This window comes from Helianthus annuus, chromosome 4, assembly GCF_002127325.2.
Source record: "Helianthus annuus cultivar XRQ/B chromosome 4, HanXRQr2.0-SUNRISE, whole genome shotgun sequence".
Taxonomy (NCBI): domain Eukaryota; kingdom Viridiplantae; phylum Streptophyta; class Magnoliopsida; order Asterales; family Asteraceae; genus Helianthus; species Helianthus annuus.
Window position 1 is genome coordinate 71,120,241 of NC_035436.2, and position 14,816 is coordinate 71,135,056.

General features: G+C 35.1%; 2 protein-coding genes and 1 long non-coding RNA gene across 8 annotated transcripts; all 3 read left to right on the forward strand.

The window, feature by feature from the left end:
- The first annotated feature begins 1,306 nt into the window (after positions 1 to 1,306).
- LOC118491316 (14-3-3-like protein) lies at positions 1,307 to 3,532 on the forward strand. Its single transcript, XM_035988973.1, has 4 exons — positions 1,307 to 1,541; positions 1,780 to 1,929; positions 2,271 to 2,387; positions 2,479 to 3,532. Exons 2-4 carry the CDS (start codon positions 1,828 to 1,830, stop codon positions 2,524 to 2,526), a joined length of 267 nt encoding a protein of 88 aa, XP_035844866.1. The 5' UTR covers positions 1,307 to 1,541; positions 1,780 to 1,827; the 3' UTR covers positions 2,527 to 3,532.
- Positions 3,533 to 3,541: 9 nt separating this feature from the next.
- On the forward strand, positions 3,542 to 7,678 carry LOC118491317. 6 transcript variants are annotated; one of them, XR_004891265.1, is made up of 10 exons: positions 3,542 to 3,591; positions 3,680 to 3,731; positions 3,804 to 3,892; positions 3,957 to 4,038; positions 4,148 to 4,384; positions 4,891 to 4,965; positions 5,042 to 5,514; positions 5,996 to 6,055; positions 6,289 to 6,377; positions 6,481 to 7,678. It is a non-coding gene; the product is annotated as an uncharacterized LOC118491317 (long non-coding RNA). The 6 variants fall into 6 exon arrangements; XR_004891264.1 differs by having other exon boundaries at positions 5,042 to 6,055; positions 6,289 to 7,104; positions 7,267 to 7,678; XR_004891266.1 differs by having other exon boundaries at positions 5,042 to 6,055; positions 6,289 to 6,692; positions 6,889 to 7,678.
- Positions 7,679 to 11,547: 3,869 nt separating this feature from the next.
- Positions 11,548 to 14,613, forward strand: LOC110933650 (protein NETWORKED 2A). The gene has a single exon (XM_022176862.1). It carries the CDS (start codon positions 11,548 to 11,550, stop codon positions 14,611 to 14,613), a length of 3,066 nt encoding a protein of 1,021 aa, XP_022032554.1.
- Positions 14,614 to 14,816: the final 203 nt, after the last annotated feature.

Genomic DNA, 14,816 nt, shown 5'->3' on the forward strand with positions numbered 1-14,816 from the left:
TAAATTACCCAAAAATCAGACCATAAGATGGCAACTCAAGATTAACCAAACTAGAAGTAGCAATGCTTGTCCGGTTACATCATTGTTTCCCCTCCCCCACCCAAACCACCTCATTTTATACCGTCGGTATTTGTTTGGTGGTAATTAAAATGTTGGATTTTGTATTGTCGGAATTAAAATACAGCTTCTTTGTCTTTGGTATCGACTTTATACGCGTTAGGTTGTTTTAGGCTACTCGGTGTGTTTGATGGAGGATGGGCCTCCACGTCAGCGCCATGTAGGATGGGTGTGAGGATGAGACAAAGAGTATGGAACTAAGGAAATGGGGGATGAGCCTAAAATATATATGTATATGTTGTATATATATGTGTGTGTGAGAAGAAGATGCACAAATTTGTGTCCTTTACCACTCGTCTCCATTGTCCCACTGCCGACGTTCACGACGAGGACGAGCCACCCGGGATGGTGTTTGGGGGCGTCGCCGAGCCTGGACGACCCCCACACCGAGTGGCCTTAGAAAACGAAGATGAATTGTCAATGAGCGATTGAATTTCACTTCTTTGTTAGAGGTTACCTGTTGACACATGGTGAGCCACATATCTTAATAAGTTGCGGTGATTTATCAATTTAGTTTACAAAATATGTTATTAGTGTGCCTTCACACTAAACACCCACGGTATACAAATCTACATTAATGCATGTAACATTGTGTATTGGTTTGGGATGCGTAGCGCTTATTATACTCTTTAATATTGGATTATTGGATAATGTAATATACTTGTAAGATGTGGAAATTTACTATAAGTGATGACTTGTTTTGACCCATTCGGTCATGTAAACTATACAATTCACTAACACATCACCATAAGTATTAATATATCGATATGTGGTTAACAGCAAAATGAACTTTTATGCCCTAACATCACACTTAACAACCCAACCCAAATAAGCCCTTCAATGCCCAATTAAAGTGGAAATCATAACAACCCGTCGATAATCACTAGCACATATCAGTGTTTGTAAAAAGAAAATGACATGTTATGGCTTAATATGACTTTATATATAATAGAATTAATCGAATAATACATTGCAACGAATTCCTTGGCCATTTTGTAGCACGGAAATCGTTGGTAACTACCATAGAATTGCCTACCATATCTATCTATTATACTAAATGAATTCTCTTAAGCCACAAGGTTTAATCTTAGCCAATCATTTTGATGATGTGGCATTGCTCAAAAGGCTGAGAATTCATCCAAAGGCGGACTATTCATTTTCTATGCATTAACTTCACGCGGCTTATCAATCCTCGCCCTTCTCTCTTCAATCTAAAACATATTTCCATAATTATTAAATCCTTTCATTCCACGCTTTGTTTCCAAATCAAAAACCCTAAAATCGGCGTTTCATTCTCCTTATGGTCTCATGTTTCTCTCATCTTCGTCTCCTTTCATAGCCAATATTTTGTTCTAATCTTAAAATTGATTGGGTTTTGTTGAAGATTGTAGATATGCTCTTTGTTTTTCAATCGAATTTAATAGGTACGTTGCCCAATTTGTCTGATGTTTTTCCCCTTTTTGTTTTAGTCATCTTCCAATCACCGACCCTTATTCTCAGTCGTTATGATTTGTTGATGATTTTGAGGATGAGATTGATCGGTCAAATGAGTTGATTAGAATTGCTGAGAGCTTTTCAACCCCTAAATCACTAATCGTTGCGGCTCAGTTATCTGAATGGCTTAACCTGTTTTAAAGACTGTACTATGATATATTCTTTCAGGATTTTGCCCTTTTCTTTAGAACTCAGGTTGCAGAGAGATGGAATAAGATGGCGGAGCGGAAGAGATTTTTGACAATTAGAAGGAAATTTAGCGTATGTTGGAGACCAGTCGCCCACTGCTTCGAATCTAACAGAATCTGCTATGTTTTGGTAAGTGGTTCATATTAATGTTTTGATTTGAAATTTTAGTTTGTTGATTGTGAATTGCGATTTGCCTTTCTTTTGTCGTTATTACAGGTAAACTGATTTTGTATGCTTCCTACGATGATGATCTGATTAAACAACTATTTCGGTAAAAAGAGTTATGAAAAAGAGGAATTATAATTTTGGTTTGAACAAAGCACACTCTTTTAATTGTTTTCGGGTCGGATTTGAGAAAACGAAAGCATTTACATTGTGACCTTTTTATATATTTATAAAATCACTCAGAGATTAGTCATTGTTATTATGGATGTTTGAAGTTGGCTGGTGTTTGATTTGTGATCTGCTAGGATTTTGATGAAGCAACTACAGAACTGGATACCCTAGGAGAGGATTCTTACAAGGACAACCCCCTGATTATGCAGCTTCTTCGCGATAACCTCACGTTGTGGACTTACGACTTGCAGGTTGGCTTTTTTCTTTCGGTTGGAACTTTAACTATAATGGGTTCTTGCTATCTATGTATCAACTATCAATTGCAATGTTGGTTTTATGTAGGGGAGTAGTGCGGAGGAAATTAAAGAAGAACCTAAGGCTGGCAAGTAACGACTTTCCTTTTTTCCTCACGATCGATATATGGTTTGTAACTGTTTGCTTTTTGATTGAAAAAAATGCTATGCTTTACAAGTATCGAGCAGTAGGAATTTCATGAATTTGTATTCTGAATATTATGCCTAATTTTATTGTGAAAATTAAGCAGCATCACCAACTATTCAGATGAACCACGCTCCTCTTACGCATTTGATCGAACAGGGTATAGGCGAGTGTAAAGTCGAATCTGATAGTTTCTTATGTCTGTTGAATCGAGCCAGGCTCTCGAATGAATTACAGTTATTTGAAATTGATTAACAACTCCTACACCAGGTATAATATTGATTAGAGTGAGATATTGAAGTGGTGACCATGAGGCTGCACTTATGAAGGAGATAAAATTGTTATTTATAGCTTTAACGAATGACCGCGATATAATGTTAAGACTCCGACTTTTGTCCGGGGGTTTGTTGTATCCGATGTCCGGAGGTTGAGTTGTCTTCTGAAGTTTGGTGAGGATTTCTTTCTCAATAAATGGGGTTATTTTGAGATCTTTCTAAATGATGGGTTTTTTGGGATATAAACGGGGTCTTTTTTTACGTTTTAAAAGTGGCTTCTCCATGAACAGCAAGTCCGGATGATAACACATGGATGTAAACAAGTCAAATGATACGTGAGTTACTTGACATCAGCTAATTAAAAGCATGAATTAAGACAAGCTTAATCGGCCCTAGCTATATAGGCTTTCTTAGTTTAAACTTTAATCAGCGACTATGAATTTGGTATTTTTCTTCTACCCGTACTTCGCAACAACCAAATATTAGTATAGTAATGTATCTAAATTGGTTGTTGTATATAGCGTGCATACACTTCGATTGCTTATTCAAGATTATATGCACATTAGAGAGTACACTAAGTCATTTGGGAGTTGCTTATTCACCCCCACAACACTATCCAGTTGTTATTATATACTATTGTATCTAACTTTTTTCCCCTAAGTTTATCTCATGGTTGATTTTTTTTATTAAAACACAGGTACAGGAACACTCTACATCCTGACTGTATTACCGACTTTTTTATGTGATATACTACTACCACTCTTCGTTAATTCCATATTTGTTTTACCAAATAAGTTAATTTATTGTCACTCTTATAACCCACTTTGCAGGGCAAGACGACAAATACAAGAGGCATTCACATTCTCAGATAAATTGCACAAGGTCATATATCACCCTTACGTTCTTTTTAATTTTAATACTTATAAGAATACCATAAATATATTATTGTCACAGATTTTTTATATAACGATGGTGTTTGTTGCCGTGAAAGACGAGAGTGCACACAAAAAAAGTTAGCTCTTCTGCTAAGTTATGCATCAACGGTGAGCTACTTTTGAATAATTAGTTTTTATTGATAATTGTTGTGTGATTTTTTCGATGAATCAGGTGATGACAACGGTGTTGAAGATACCATTACACTGCCGAGGATGCATCAAGAAGATTCAAGATCTGGACAGGAAGACCGAGGGTAAATAAATATTTATGTGGGTAAATAACTATTTATGGAAATCATATTTTGAGTAGTGCGAGTGACACCATCTTTTAACGTTGTTAACTATCGGTGTGAATACTTACAGGGTTTGTGGAGATATCGATGAATACGAGCAATGATTTGGTGAGGGTAAAAGGAGCAATGGACATGAAGTTATTGACGATAACTTTAAGGACAAAATGAATAGAGTGGTGGAAAGAAGGGGAAGGGTTACGGGGAGTGGGAATGGAAGGAAAGTGGTGTTGGTGGGCCGACAATGGCTGGGTATAGCCATAGGATGGAGTATTTTGCTGGTCAAGGTTAATACAAGTATTCACAATATGTAAGTTAACCTGGTTTTGTCGCTTTGGACAATGCATGACGCTTTTTAATCAATATATGAGAAGTTAGGGTTTTCTTTGAATTCGCAGTCAGTTTTCTACTTTCAAGATTTTACTCGAGGTGGCAATTTCAACTGGTATATCTCTAACGGGTCAAACATATAAAATAAAAAATATTTAGATAAAACCTTCTTCTGAACCAAGTTATTCGACAAGTTATATTATTATTGATTGCTTATAAAAATGGTTAAGCTTTCTGGGTCAACAAAACATGGTCGGGTCTGTTTCAACCTATGCCAGAAAAATATAAAGTTTTTGGTGTTGAGGCGTTACTCAACCTCCCTATTTTGCCACCTCTATTGTTCAGTTTCGGATAATAATGCATTATAACTACTTTTGAATTCTGACAAAGTATCAGACATTTGTAAGCGAAATAAACTTAAGTTGATTGTGGCACACATAGGTTATATGTTTTAAACTTATATGCAAATCATTCTTCTTCCTTCAGTATTATTATTTTCGGTTCATGGGTCAGAAGGCCATCAGTGCATTGGAATGCATACTGCTGTCGCATATCAATATGGTGCACATTCTTTCCTCTCATAAGAAATATTCTACTTCATATTTGTTGAACTTTTAAACTGTTTGTCTTTTTTTAGGTTATTTTACTTGAAGAAGTTGTTACGAGTCAGAGCAGAATATCTCAACGTAATGCAAATGTCGAAAGTTTTAGGCGAGCAGCTAAACAGTGGGCACCCAGTATGGCCCGTTGCGATTCACGATTCACGGTCATTATACGGATGCTGGTGACTCAGCGGGCCGGTTATCCGGTGCTTTAAACATACCAATGCTTTTCACGGGTCATTCGCTTGGTCGAGATAAGTTGGAACAACTTTTGAGACAAGGAAGATTAACGAAAGATGAAATTAACACTACGTACAAAATCATGCGGAGGATAGAGGCGGAAGAATCGAGTATTGATTCATCTGAGGTGGTTATTACTAGCACCCGGCAGGAGATTGATGAGCAGTAGCGGTTGTATGACGGGTTTGACCCGGTTCTGGAAAGGAAAATTCGGGCTAGGATTAGGCGTAATGTCAGCTATTATGGCAGGTTCATGCCTCATATGGTTGTAAGTACCAAAATGTTCTTATGTTCTGTTTCTCCTCTTCAAGTCTTAAATGGGTCAAAATGGGTTGACTTTTGTATGGGTCAAAATGGGCTGGGTTGGGTTGACGCAAACCCATTTTATCCATTTTTTATAACAAGTAATTAGTGCATCAAACACGATTGAAAAAAAATATATTAGTTCAGCAATAATCTATTTTTAAAATTGTTTTTGAAGGTTTTATGCATTAAAAATAGACTTTGGACGACCTTTTAGGGGTGTAAATTTTTACACGACCCGTAAACACGACACGATTATGTGCTAATCCTTTCTTTTGATTATGTTATTAGAAAACATGTGCTAATTCTTTTTTTGAATTGTTAAATAACATTTTTTTGTATGTTTTGGTGACTGTGTAACCACATGAAAGGTAAGTTTGTGGTAGTTTAGTTGTTTCATTCAGTTAAGAACGAGTGCGAAATGAGCTGACTGATGTTTTGGGTAGGTTTGTATTGTATTGCAGAGAAGGATCACGAGTTGGGGTTCGCGCATAGTGAAATTAAAGGTATGAAAGCCGTTTATGTGTTTAAAGAAAACTAACCTGAAGAGGTGCATATAAGTTCGACGTAAAAAGATGATAATGCTTCGGTTCAATCATTTTTGAAAAAAAAATAGACTAAATAGTTAAATATGGTTTTAGAAAATAACAAACTAAACCAGAAAGGGTGGCTTAGTAGTTTGAAGAGTCGGTTGTGACGATTTGAACTGATCTTTTATTTTTTATTTAAATTCTTATAGTTCAATGGTTCAAACGAGACATTCAGTGAATGAGTATGGTTGCGTCTAGGGTGAACTGCCGGCTGAAGCGACATAGGGAACAGCCAGGGGTATTTTTTGTATTTAAAACCTGGATTTCTAGACAACAAGATGATTTATACAAATTGAATTACTGATACATGTTTTTAACGTTTTCTGTATGACAATGAGGAGACATGGAGGAGTACTGGTACAATGGATTAGCCCTGCAAGTTGTTCAGTCTTTTTGTCCGATTAGTTTGATCCTCCTAAAGTTCTTTGTGGTAAACCCTAATATATGTGTACTTTAGTTTTTTGGTATTACCAGTTTGGAGTGCCGGGCAAACGGTTGTGATTGGAGCCTTAACATCTGCAGCCGCATTTGGAATGGCTAAGGCTGTGCAGGGGTAGTAAATGGTTACTTTGTTATTGGTTCTGGTTTTTTTTTCACTTTTAAAGTCACACATGTTTTTTACTTTTGATATTGTAATTGAGCTCTATGGTAGATTACAATTAAATTGATTGAATGGTTACACAAGTATGAAAAGTTTCACATGCTAATAACCTCAATACTTAGTCTGATGCATTATTTTTGTTGTTTAGGCAAAAATGGTGTTTGATGAGGTGGGACCAGGAGTGTTCGGCATCACAAGAAACAATGAGTCCATTAACTGGAAGGCAGCTATAACTCTTACGACTTTCTTACAGTTTTTAGTCAACGTGATTATGCGAACAGTTTTGGTTCTTATGTTCGTGCAAAAAGAGACTCTTTAGTACAAGACAGGCCGGTTTGGTCTGGGCCTCAAAATAATCTGCACGGTAAGCCAAAATACACACACATTTATGTCATGATATTTTGTCTGACCATTTATTTATCTAAATGCAATTACCCGAGCGTACCTATGCCTACCCGAGCGCATATTGATTTGGGAGGTACTAATGTTTGTGAGTACTGTAAAGATTCTATTTTTTTGTATGAAGAGCGGCTGAAATTGTCCCCTTAAAAGAGTAGACTGAAATACAATACGTGTTGTGGCGGAGGCGCTGTATGAATTGACTTTCCAAAGGACCTGCCAATGTCGATAAAAGATCTATATTCTATGCTACATTTTATGGCAAACATACGCGCTGCGGAACCATACCAGGGTCGTAACGAACTAACTGATACCGGCCAAACAACACCGGTACAGACTGTAAGTTTTGAGTAGGCTGTGTGTTTTGTTTTCTATTCTATTGTTCTTTTTTTTGTTTAGGGTTGTATGGTACCTTGGGGTTTTGTTTTGTTGTAGTCTTTCTGCAACTTACTAACGTTGCTGTTGTAATTGATAAATATAGCATATTTCCATATTCATTATCCCTAAACATAGTTGTAAGTTTTTTATGGTCTACATTCAAGTATTTTTTCCATGCTCATTTTCTTTATTATTGTTATTATTATTATTATTTTCAGTCTTAATGTTTGTTGATTGTTATCAATATTATTATACTTAAATATTGTAGAATGTGTTTTGTTGATTGTTATCAATATTATTATATTTAAATATTGTAGAATGTGTTTTGAAATCTTTTGTGTGATGTTAATTTGAAGAGATATTTATGAGAAATGTGATTGGATGATGGATTGTATAAAAAGTCGTTGAATGCGCATCAAATAGTTTCACGAACTTGAAAGAGATCCTTTGTTATAGCAAGAACAACGTAATATGACAAGCAATCGGTGTCAACCGTATAGGGTTGACAGGTTGATGGTTTTTGAGGTTAGGGGATTAAACTCATTGGTCGGACGTATATCGTATATTTGTTTATTATATTTTTTCTTAATTTAATACTTTTTTTCTACCCAACCTGCATACCACACAGGTCTCTAACCTAGGTTTTTTTTTCTTTTTTTTTTCTTTCAGGTATATAGGTCTTATTTTTATTTTATTTTTTTGGAATGTTCAACTTGGGTATGACTGAGTTGAAATCTATACATGGTGGGTATGGTCACGTATGAAAAAGGTGGGAATAATCGGGTTATATAATGATTTCAGTTTTTTATTTAAAGCTTTTGTACCAAATTGTTTTTGCACTTCTACTATAAAATTTAAAAGACTTTACATTTGGGTCGGTCGCCATCAAAAGACAGGGACGGTCGCTTTCAAGAGTTGGTTTGTACTTAAGACAACCCGTTTTCACACATGGTCAATTGTACGTAGCTTTATCAAGGGTTAAAACACGAGATCGAGTCAAGCTACTAATACTTAACAATGCAAACCTACGAATAAAACAACTAATGTTGTTTATAAAGAGATCTTCAATGAGTTGTGATTATTTGTTGTATTCATGTATTTCAATTATTTGATGTACTCTCTGTCATTCCCGTTAATCTTTCAACGTATATATAATTAAAATATTTACGTCAACAATGTATGAGCCTTTGAATATATCAAACTATTGTGTTTCAGTAATTATGTTGCGTGTCTTGATGAGTTCGCGGTGATACCAAATGAATATATACCGAAACAAATCTTTCAATAAAAGATTTATGTAAACACCCTTAAGTAATATATTTTCTTTTAGGCCACCCGTGTAACACACGAGGTCTTAAGCTAGTATGTGAATATATTGTTGATAAAAGATGATAAATAATAATTTCAAAATTTATATAAGATATACCTTTTTTTAATATTTATATTTTTAATATTTTATTATAATATTACCCTAAATATTAATAAAGGAAGCTTATGAATACTAATACATGCCACATGTCACTTCATCATGCCACATGTCACTTCATCATTTGTTCTTTTTCTCATTTATTTACTTTTAACGTATTTTCTAATTTTCTATTTTAAAATCATATTCTTTTTGCCATTTAAGTTTTGTTTTACATAATCTTTTTCTCTAAATTATATTGTCTTTATCAATTTATTTAATATTTCTTTAATAACTTGCTTTCGTTAATCTTAAAAAAAAATAAGTTATTTTTTTTTCCTCTTGACATTCTGATATAAGTGTTATTAAAAATAAAGTTGTATTGAAAATAAAGTATTTATTTGGTATCATTTTACGGAACGATAATAAACTAAACCTGTTCTGTTGGTTTTGCTTTTTTAAACAATATGCTTTATTTTTAAATAACGTTTGTTTAACATTATCATTTGCTCCGTTCACCGTAACGCGCGATGTCAACAAATCTAGTTATTATTAACAAAGTTATAATAGGAATATTAATAATAAAATTAATAATAATTACTTACGTATAGGTTTTACAAGGATACCGGCACCAAAAACTTAAAACACTATGATTTTTTTTTGACAAAATTTATTTCACTAAAAAATTTGTCAAGTTACATCAAAACAGAAAGTAGACGGGCAACAAGTTGCGCCGTCAGCCCTTTCTGAATTGCAAACCCTAACCTTACAAAGACAAACCCCTGCCCCCCCCCTCCCCCGGGATGAACAATTGTTGTGGATGACCCGTTAGACCATAGTCAAAAAGTGGATAGCTTCTGTTGCTAGGGAGCCAAAGGTATCAAAAGCAAAAGGGACAAACACATGTTGGTTCTCTGCGCAAACTTTAGCGTGGTTATCTACTTTCTTTGATTTTGCTTTTCTAGATGCTTGCCCAACTACAAACCCATTTTCCCTTAAACCAACTAAAGTGGAAACCCCTGTGAGGTCCACACAAGCATGTTTCCCCCCAGCCCAGCCAAAGACGAGCAGATCCGCTGGTCGCAGAGTAGATCTCCGTTGGCCCGTGAGGAAATTTACAGGAGTCTCTTTCTTAGTAGAAATCTCAGCTCTTCTCATGATGTCTCACAAAACATCCCGTGCCCAGTCATGCCAATATTTGAACTCAGAGAGCTCTTTACAATGGACTGCGTGCTCCCGGTATTTATCCATACAAGCTTTACGACATATCAGACGTGTTTCATCTTCCGGGTACATAGGGATCATCAACCGATATTTGAGAATGGCTCTGTATTCTACTACATACATGCATTATCCCAACCCTTCAATCAGGATAACAGTAAAAAAATCCTGTGCATAGAAGCCCTTCAGACACCCAAACACCACCTTCTAACGGGTGACAAAAGAAAAAACTTCTCTCAAGCTTTTAGCAATTTAACAATATGCCTAAAAAATTAAATACATACCATGCCTAATTTTGTCTTTTAACACTCTTAAGCGAAATTGTCTTTTTAACTTATCATTACCCCATATAATCTAATAGCTCTCATTTCAATATTCTTCTTAAATAGCAACAATATGGTCCATTCGTTTCACACTCCTTTGTTTTAGATGCAAATGGTACTTAATATGCTCATGAAATGCCAAATGGGAAATAAATTTGTGGATTGTTTCCTACGTTTTTGCTCATGAATGATTCAACCTCACTATGCTCTCCATTAATATCTCAGCAAAGATCAACCATTTCTCAACCCTGTAAAAACGTCATCTTTTACTCTTCTTGAAACTCGTTGAATACCAACAACATGACCAGATCAACCATTTAAACACCTACACATTATCGTACCAATACTTTTTCTTATAAATCTTGAATGGTACCAATTACAAAAAAGTAACATGAAGATCCTAGGTTTGGCCTAATAAGAGATGGTTGTACCTGTTCATTCGGGAGCTCAGTTGAAGATTAACAACACGATGTTGTCAAGAGCATCAAGAAATGCATATTCATGGTGGTGGGCAAGCCACATCAGGACCAAACAATCGAAATGGTTAGACCAGAATATCCAAGGTACATTTTATAAGGTTTTCTTTCTATTATAACGACGGTATCTTACGCATTTGGCATACCATATCCCATAAAAAATGATATTAGTTGCTAACGATATCCACGAGCCTAAACGAACTTATCAGTTCTTTAACTTTTTTTTAAAATATTAAATATTTATTTACATAACAATTATTAAATTATATAAAGTTATTAGAAATAACTAAATAATATATATTACCTCTAATATAAAGAAATAATTATATATATATATATATGTATTTATAAATAATAAATGATCCAAGCTCAAGCTTTTAAATTACTCACAAGCCGATCTCGAGCTCGAAACCAGTTGAGCTCAAGCTCTCGTTTATGAAATGAGCGGAGCTCTAGCTTAGTTGAACATTATCTTGATCAAATTGTAAGGGTGCTCCGGCTTGGCTTGTTTACACCCCTATTACCAATTAAAATCGATGAAAATAATCTTCAAATGGTTTCATTGATGCATTATGTTTGATATGTTTATATGCTGGACCACAGATATGGAAGAAAAGGTAGAATACATACTCAAAATTATCACCGAGGATGGAGACTCCTTCAGGGTTAGGGCAGAACAGTATTACAGGAAAAGGCCCGAGCTTGTAAACTTTGTGGAAGACACTTTTCGAGGATACCGTGCTTTAGCCGAAAGATATGATCATTTGTCAAAGGATCTACAAAGTGCGAATCGAACCATTGCAATGATCTTTCCCGAAAGGGTTCAAATGTCGATTGATGACGAGGAATATGAAGATTTCACATCAAATTCTGATGAATATGAGAACATAGTCACTACAAATTCACATGTGCCAGCACCATTGCCATTGCCACCAAAACAAAATCACCTTCCAAAAATGGAAAGTGTTGTTCAAGGCATGCTCAAGAAAAAATCTAAAACTCCCACAATGATGATGTCCAAAAAAGGACTAGTGAAAATAGGTGTCGATGAAAATGCTTCTAGGGTTTCCAAAAGCTCTGGATTGAGCAAAGATAAAGCAGTAGACGAAATCGAGAAGCTTCAAAAGGAAATATTAGGGTTTCAGACAGAAAAAGAGTTTGTAAGGAGTTCATACGAAAGCGCATTATCTAAGTATTGGGAAATCGAAAACCAGATTAATGAGATGCATACTAAGATTAGCAATTTGCAACATGAGTTTGCAGTAGGCGAGGCGATCGATGATCAAGATGCACAAGTTCTAATGTCATCTTCTGCATTAAAGATGTGCAAGGATAACCTGGATAAGTTAAAATGTAAGCAAAAACGCTATAAGGCCGAAGCAGTTGTGGAACACCAAAGGGTTGATGATATTAGGAAGAAATTTGAAGCGTTAATCGCACAGAATAACAATAATGAAGACCTGAAGAACTTGGAACAAACAAGTGAACATGTTAAGGATAAAAAAACAAAGATAGAGGAGAAAAAGTTGAAAAGTTTTGAAGAAAACAGTGCATTGGTTCATCAAGAGCATGCTAATGATCTAAATGTGGGGAAATCAGAAGGCAATGATGAAGAACAGTTTAATAAAAAAGAATCTAAAAATATCAAAGATAAAGAAGAAAAGACTAAAGAAGATATTCTTGGAACAGTTGAAGTAATCACCATATCTGAAGTTGCTGATAAAACTGAACAACTTGTTGATAAGGTGATCACTTTGGAAACAGATTTGTCATCTCAAACCGCGTTGGTAATGAGGTTGCGATTTGAAATCAATGAGCTTCATGAGAAAGTACAAAGCTTAGAACAAGAAAATAATAACCTTGTTGATGAATCAATTAACATGAGCATCAAGATCAAGAAGCTAGAAGAAGAACTACAGAGAGTTCAGATGCTTGATAAACAAATCAAAGTACAAAATGCGAAGTTGGAAACTAGTTTCGATGAGGCAAGCATTAGTCTTGATAACTTGTCTAAGGATATTCTAATTGCAAAACCAGATGAACAAAATCAAGAAGATGAGGGGATGGAAATTGAAAAAACTCAAAAAGTTCCAAAATTAGTAGAAGAAAAGCAAACAAACATATCCCATATTCTAGAAGATAAACATGTTGCTCCCACCGAGACCTTCGACTCCAAAAACCTAAGAATAGAAGAAAAAGAGAATCAAGGGAAAGAGAGTGGTGAGTTAGAGGGTTTCGTAAAGAAACCTAATGAGAAATTAGATGAAGTTGATGAAGGTGAACATCTAGCATTTACAGAAAGCCTGGTCATAAGAAAAGACCAAGATATTTATTGCAATAGTGAAGAAGATGAAACCAAGTGGAATCTATTATTCTCACATGGTATAGAGGATAGAGAGAAAATGTTACTGGAAGAGTACACATCAACATTGAAAAACTTCAAAGAAGTAAAACAGAAGCTCAATGAAACTGAAAAGAGGAACCGCGCAAGAAGTTTCAAATCTGCTGTGGAGATGAAGATTTTGAGAAAGGCAAATGACTCAAAAGATGCTGAGATAAGATCCTTATATGAAAAAATAAAACTGTTGGAAACAAACATACAAAATCATGAACTTGATGAAACAATAAACATTGAACTAACAACTTCAGATATGGTTGATGAACCTAGAGACATTAACCTAACAAAAACTTCGAATGCTACTGATGAAGGTACGTACCGAATAGAAGAACTTGTTGAAACTACACATTTTGAAGTACATAAAGCTAGAGACTTGGTTGATGGAGGATCACAAAGAAGCAAAGAACCTGGCGAAACTTTAGACTTTGAACTAACAAAAGCTCTGAATTATTTTGATGATTTTACAGATCATGAACTACAGGAAACTCCAGACACTACTAAACAAAGGAGTATCACCTATGGTTCAGATAAGGGTCATGAAATTCTAGAGATTGAAGGGGAGATTCGCAGAGAAATCGAAGGTTTACGAAAAGAAAACTTAGAGTTATGGTTAAGGTTTAGTACCTCGTATCATCAAATCAATAGGTTTCAGGATTCATTCCATGATTTAGTACAAGAGATAACACAAATGAAAGAAAAGAAACATGAACATGGTAGTAGCTATAAACACTTACTTCATCATCATCATCATTCATCTATTTCTTTCGATATCCGACCATTATATCGACATATGCGCGACATGCAAACAGAAGTAGTTTTATGGTTGGAAAAGAGTGAATTATTAGAAGATGATCTGCAACATAGATTAGTATCACTTTCTGATATTCAAAATGAATTATCAGACTTGACTAGTGATGTTTCGGAATCCGAAACTACGAATGCACCACTTAATAAGTATCAAGCTGCAAAGTTTCAAGGAGAAGTTCTTAACATGAAGCAAGAGAATGTTAAGGTTTTAAATGAGCTTAGAGAGGCATCTGACAGGGTAAGAATGTTACAGTTTAATATAGAGAAGACTTTATCAAGGTTGGATGAAGAAGTAGGTCAGAAAAACAAGTCCAACACTAGCTCAAGGGTTCCTTTTAAATCCATACTTTTTGGGTCAAAGTTAAGGAAAATGCATAAGCATTCACTCTTTACACGAAGGAGTTCTTCACTACAAAGAAAGTACAGTAATCACCAAGAATTACCAAAACCTAGAGAAGATAGTTGAGTTCAGAACTCTCTCTATGAGCATGTTGCTCATGATTTAGCAATGTATTTTTTTAAATTAATTATCTTATAAAGCACATATTTTTATATGCAACTTAAACATGTCAACTTGTTGCATTTATGGGTCGAAGGATTTCACGTTGGCGGGTTAAATATGTTAACCTGAACACAACCACGACCACACACACACACACACATACACAC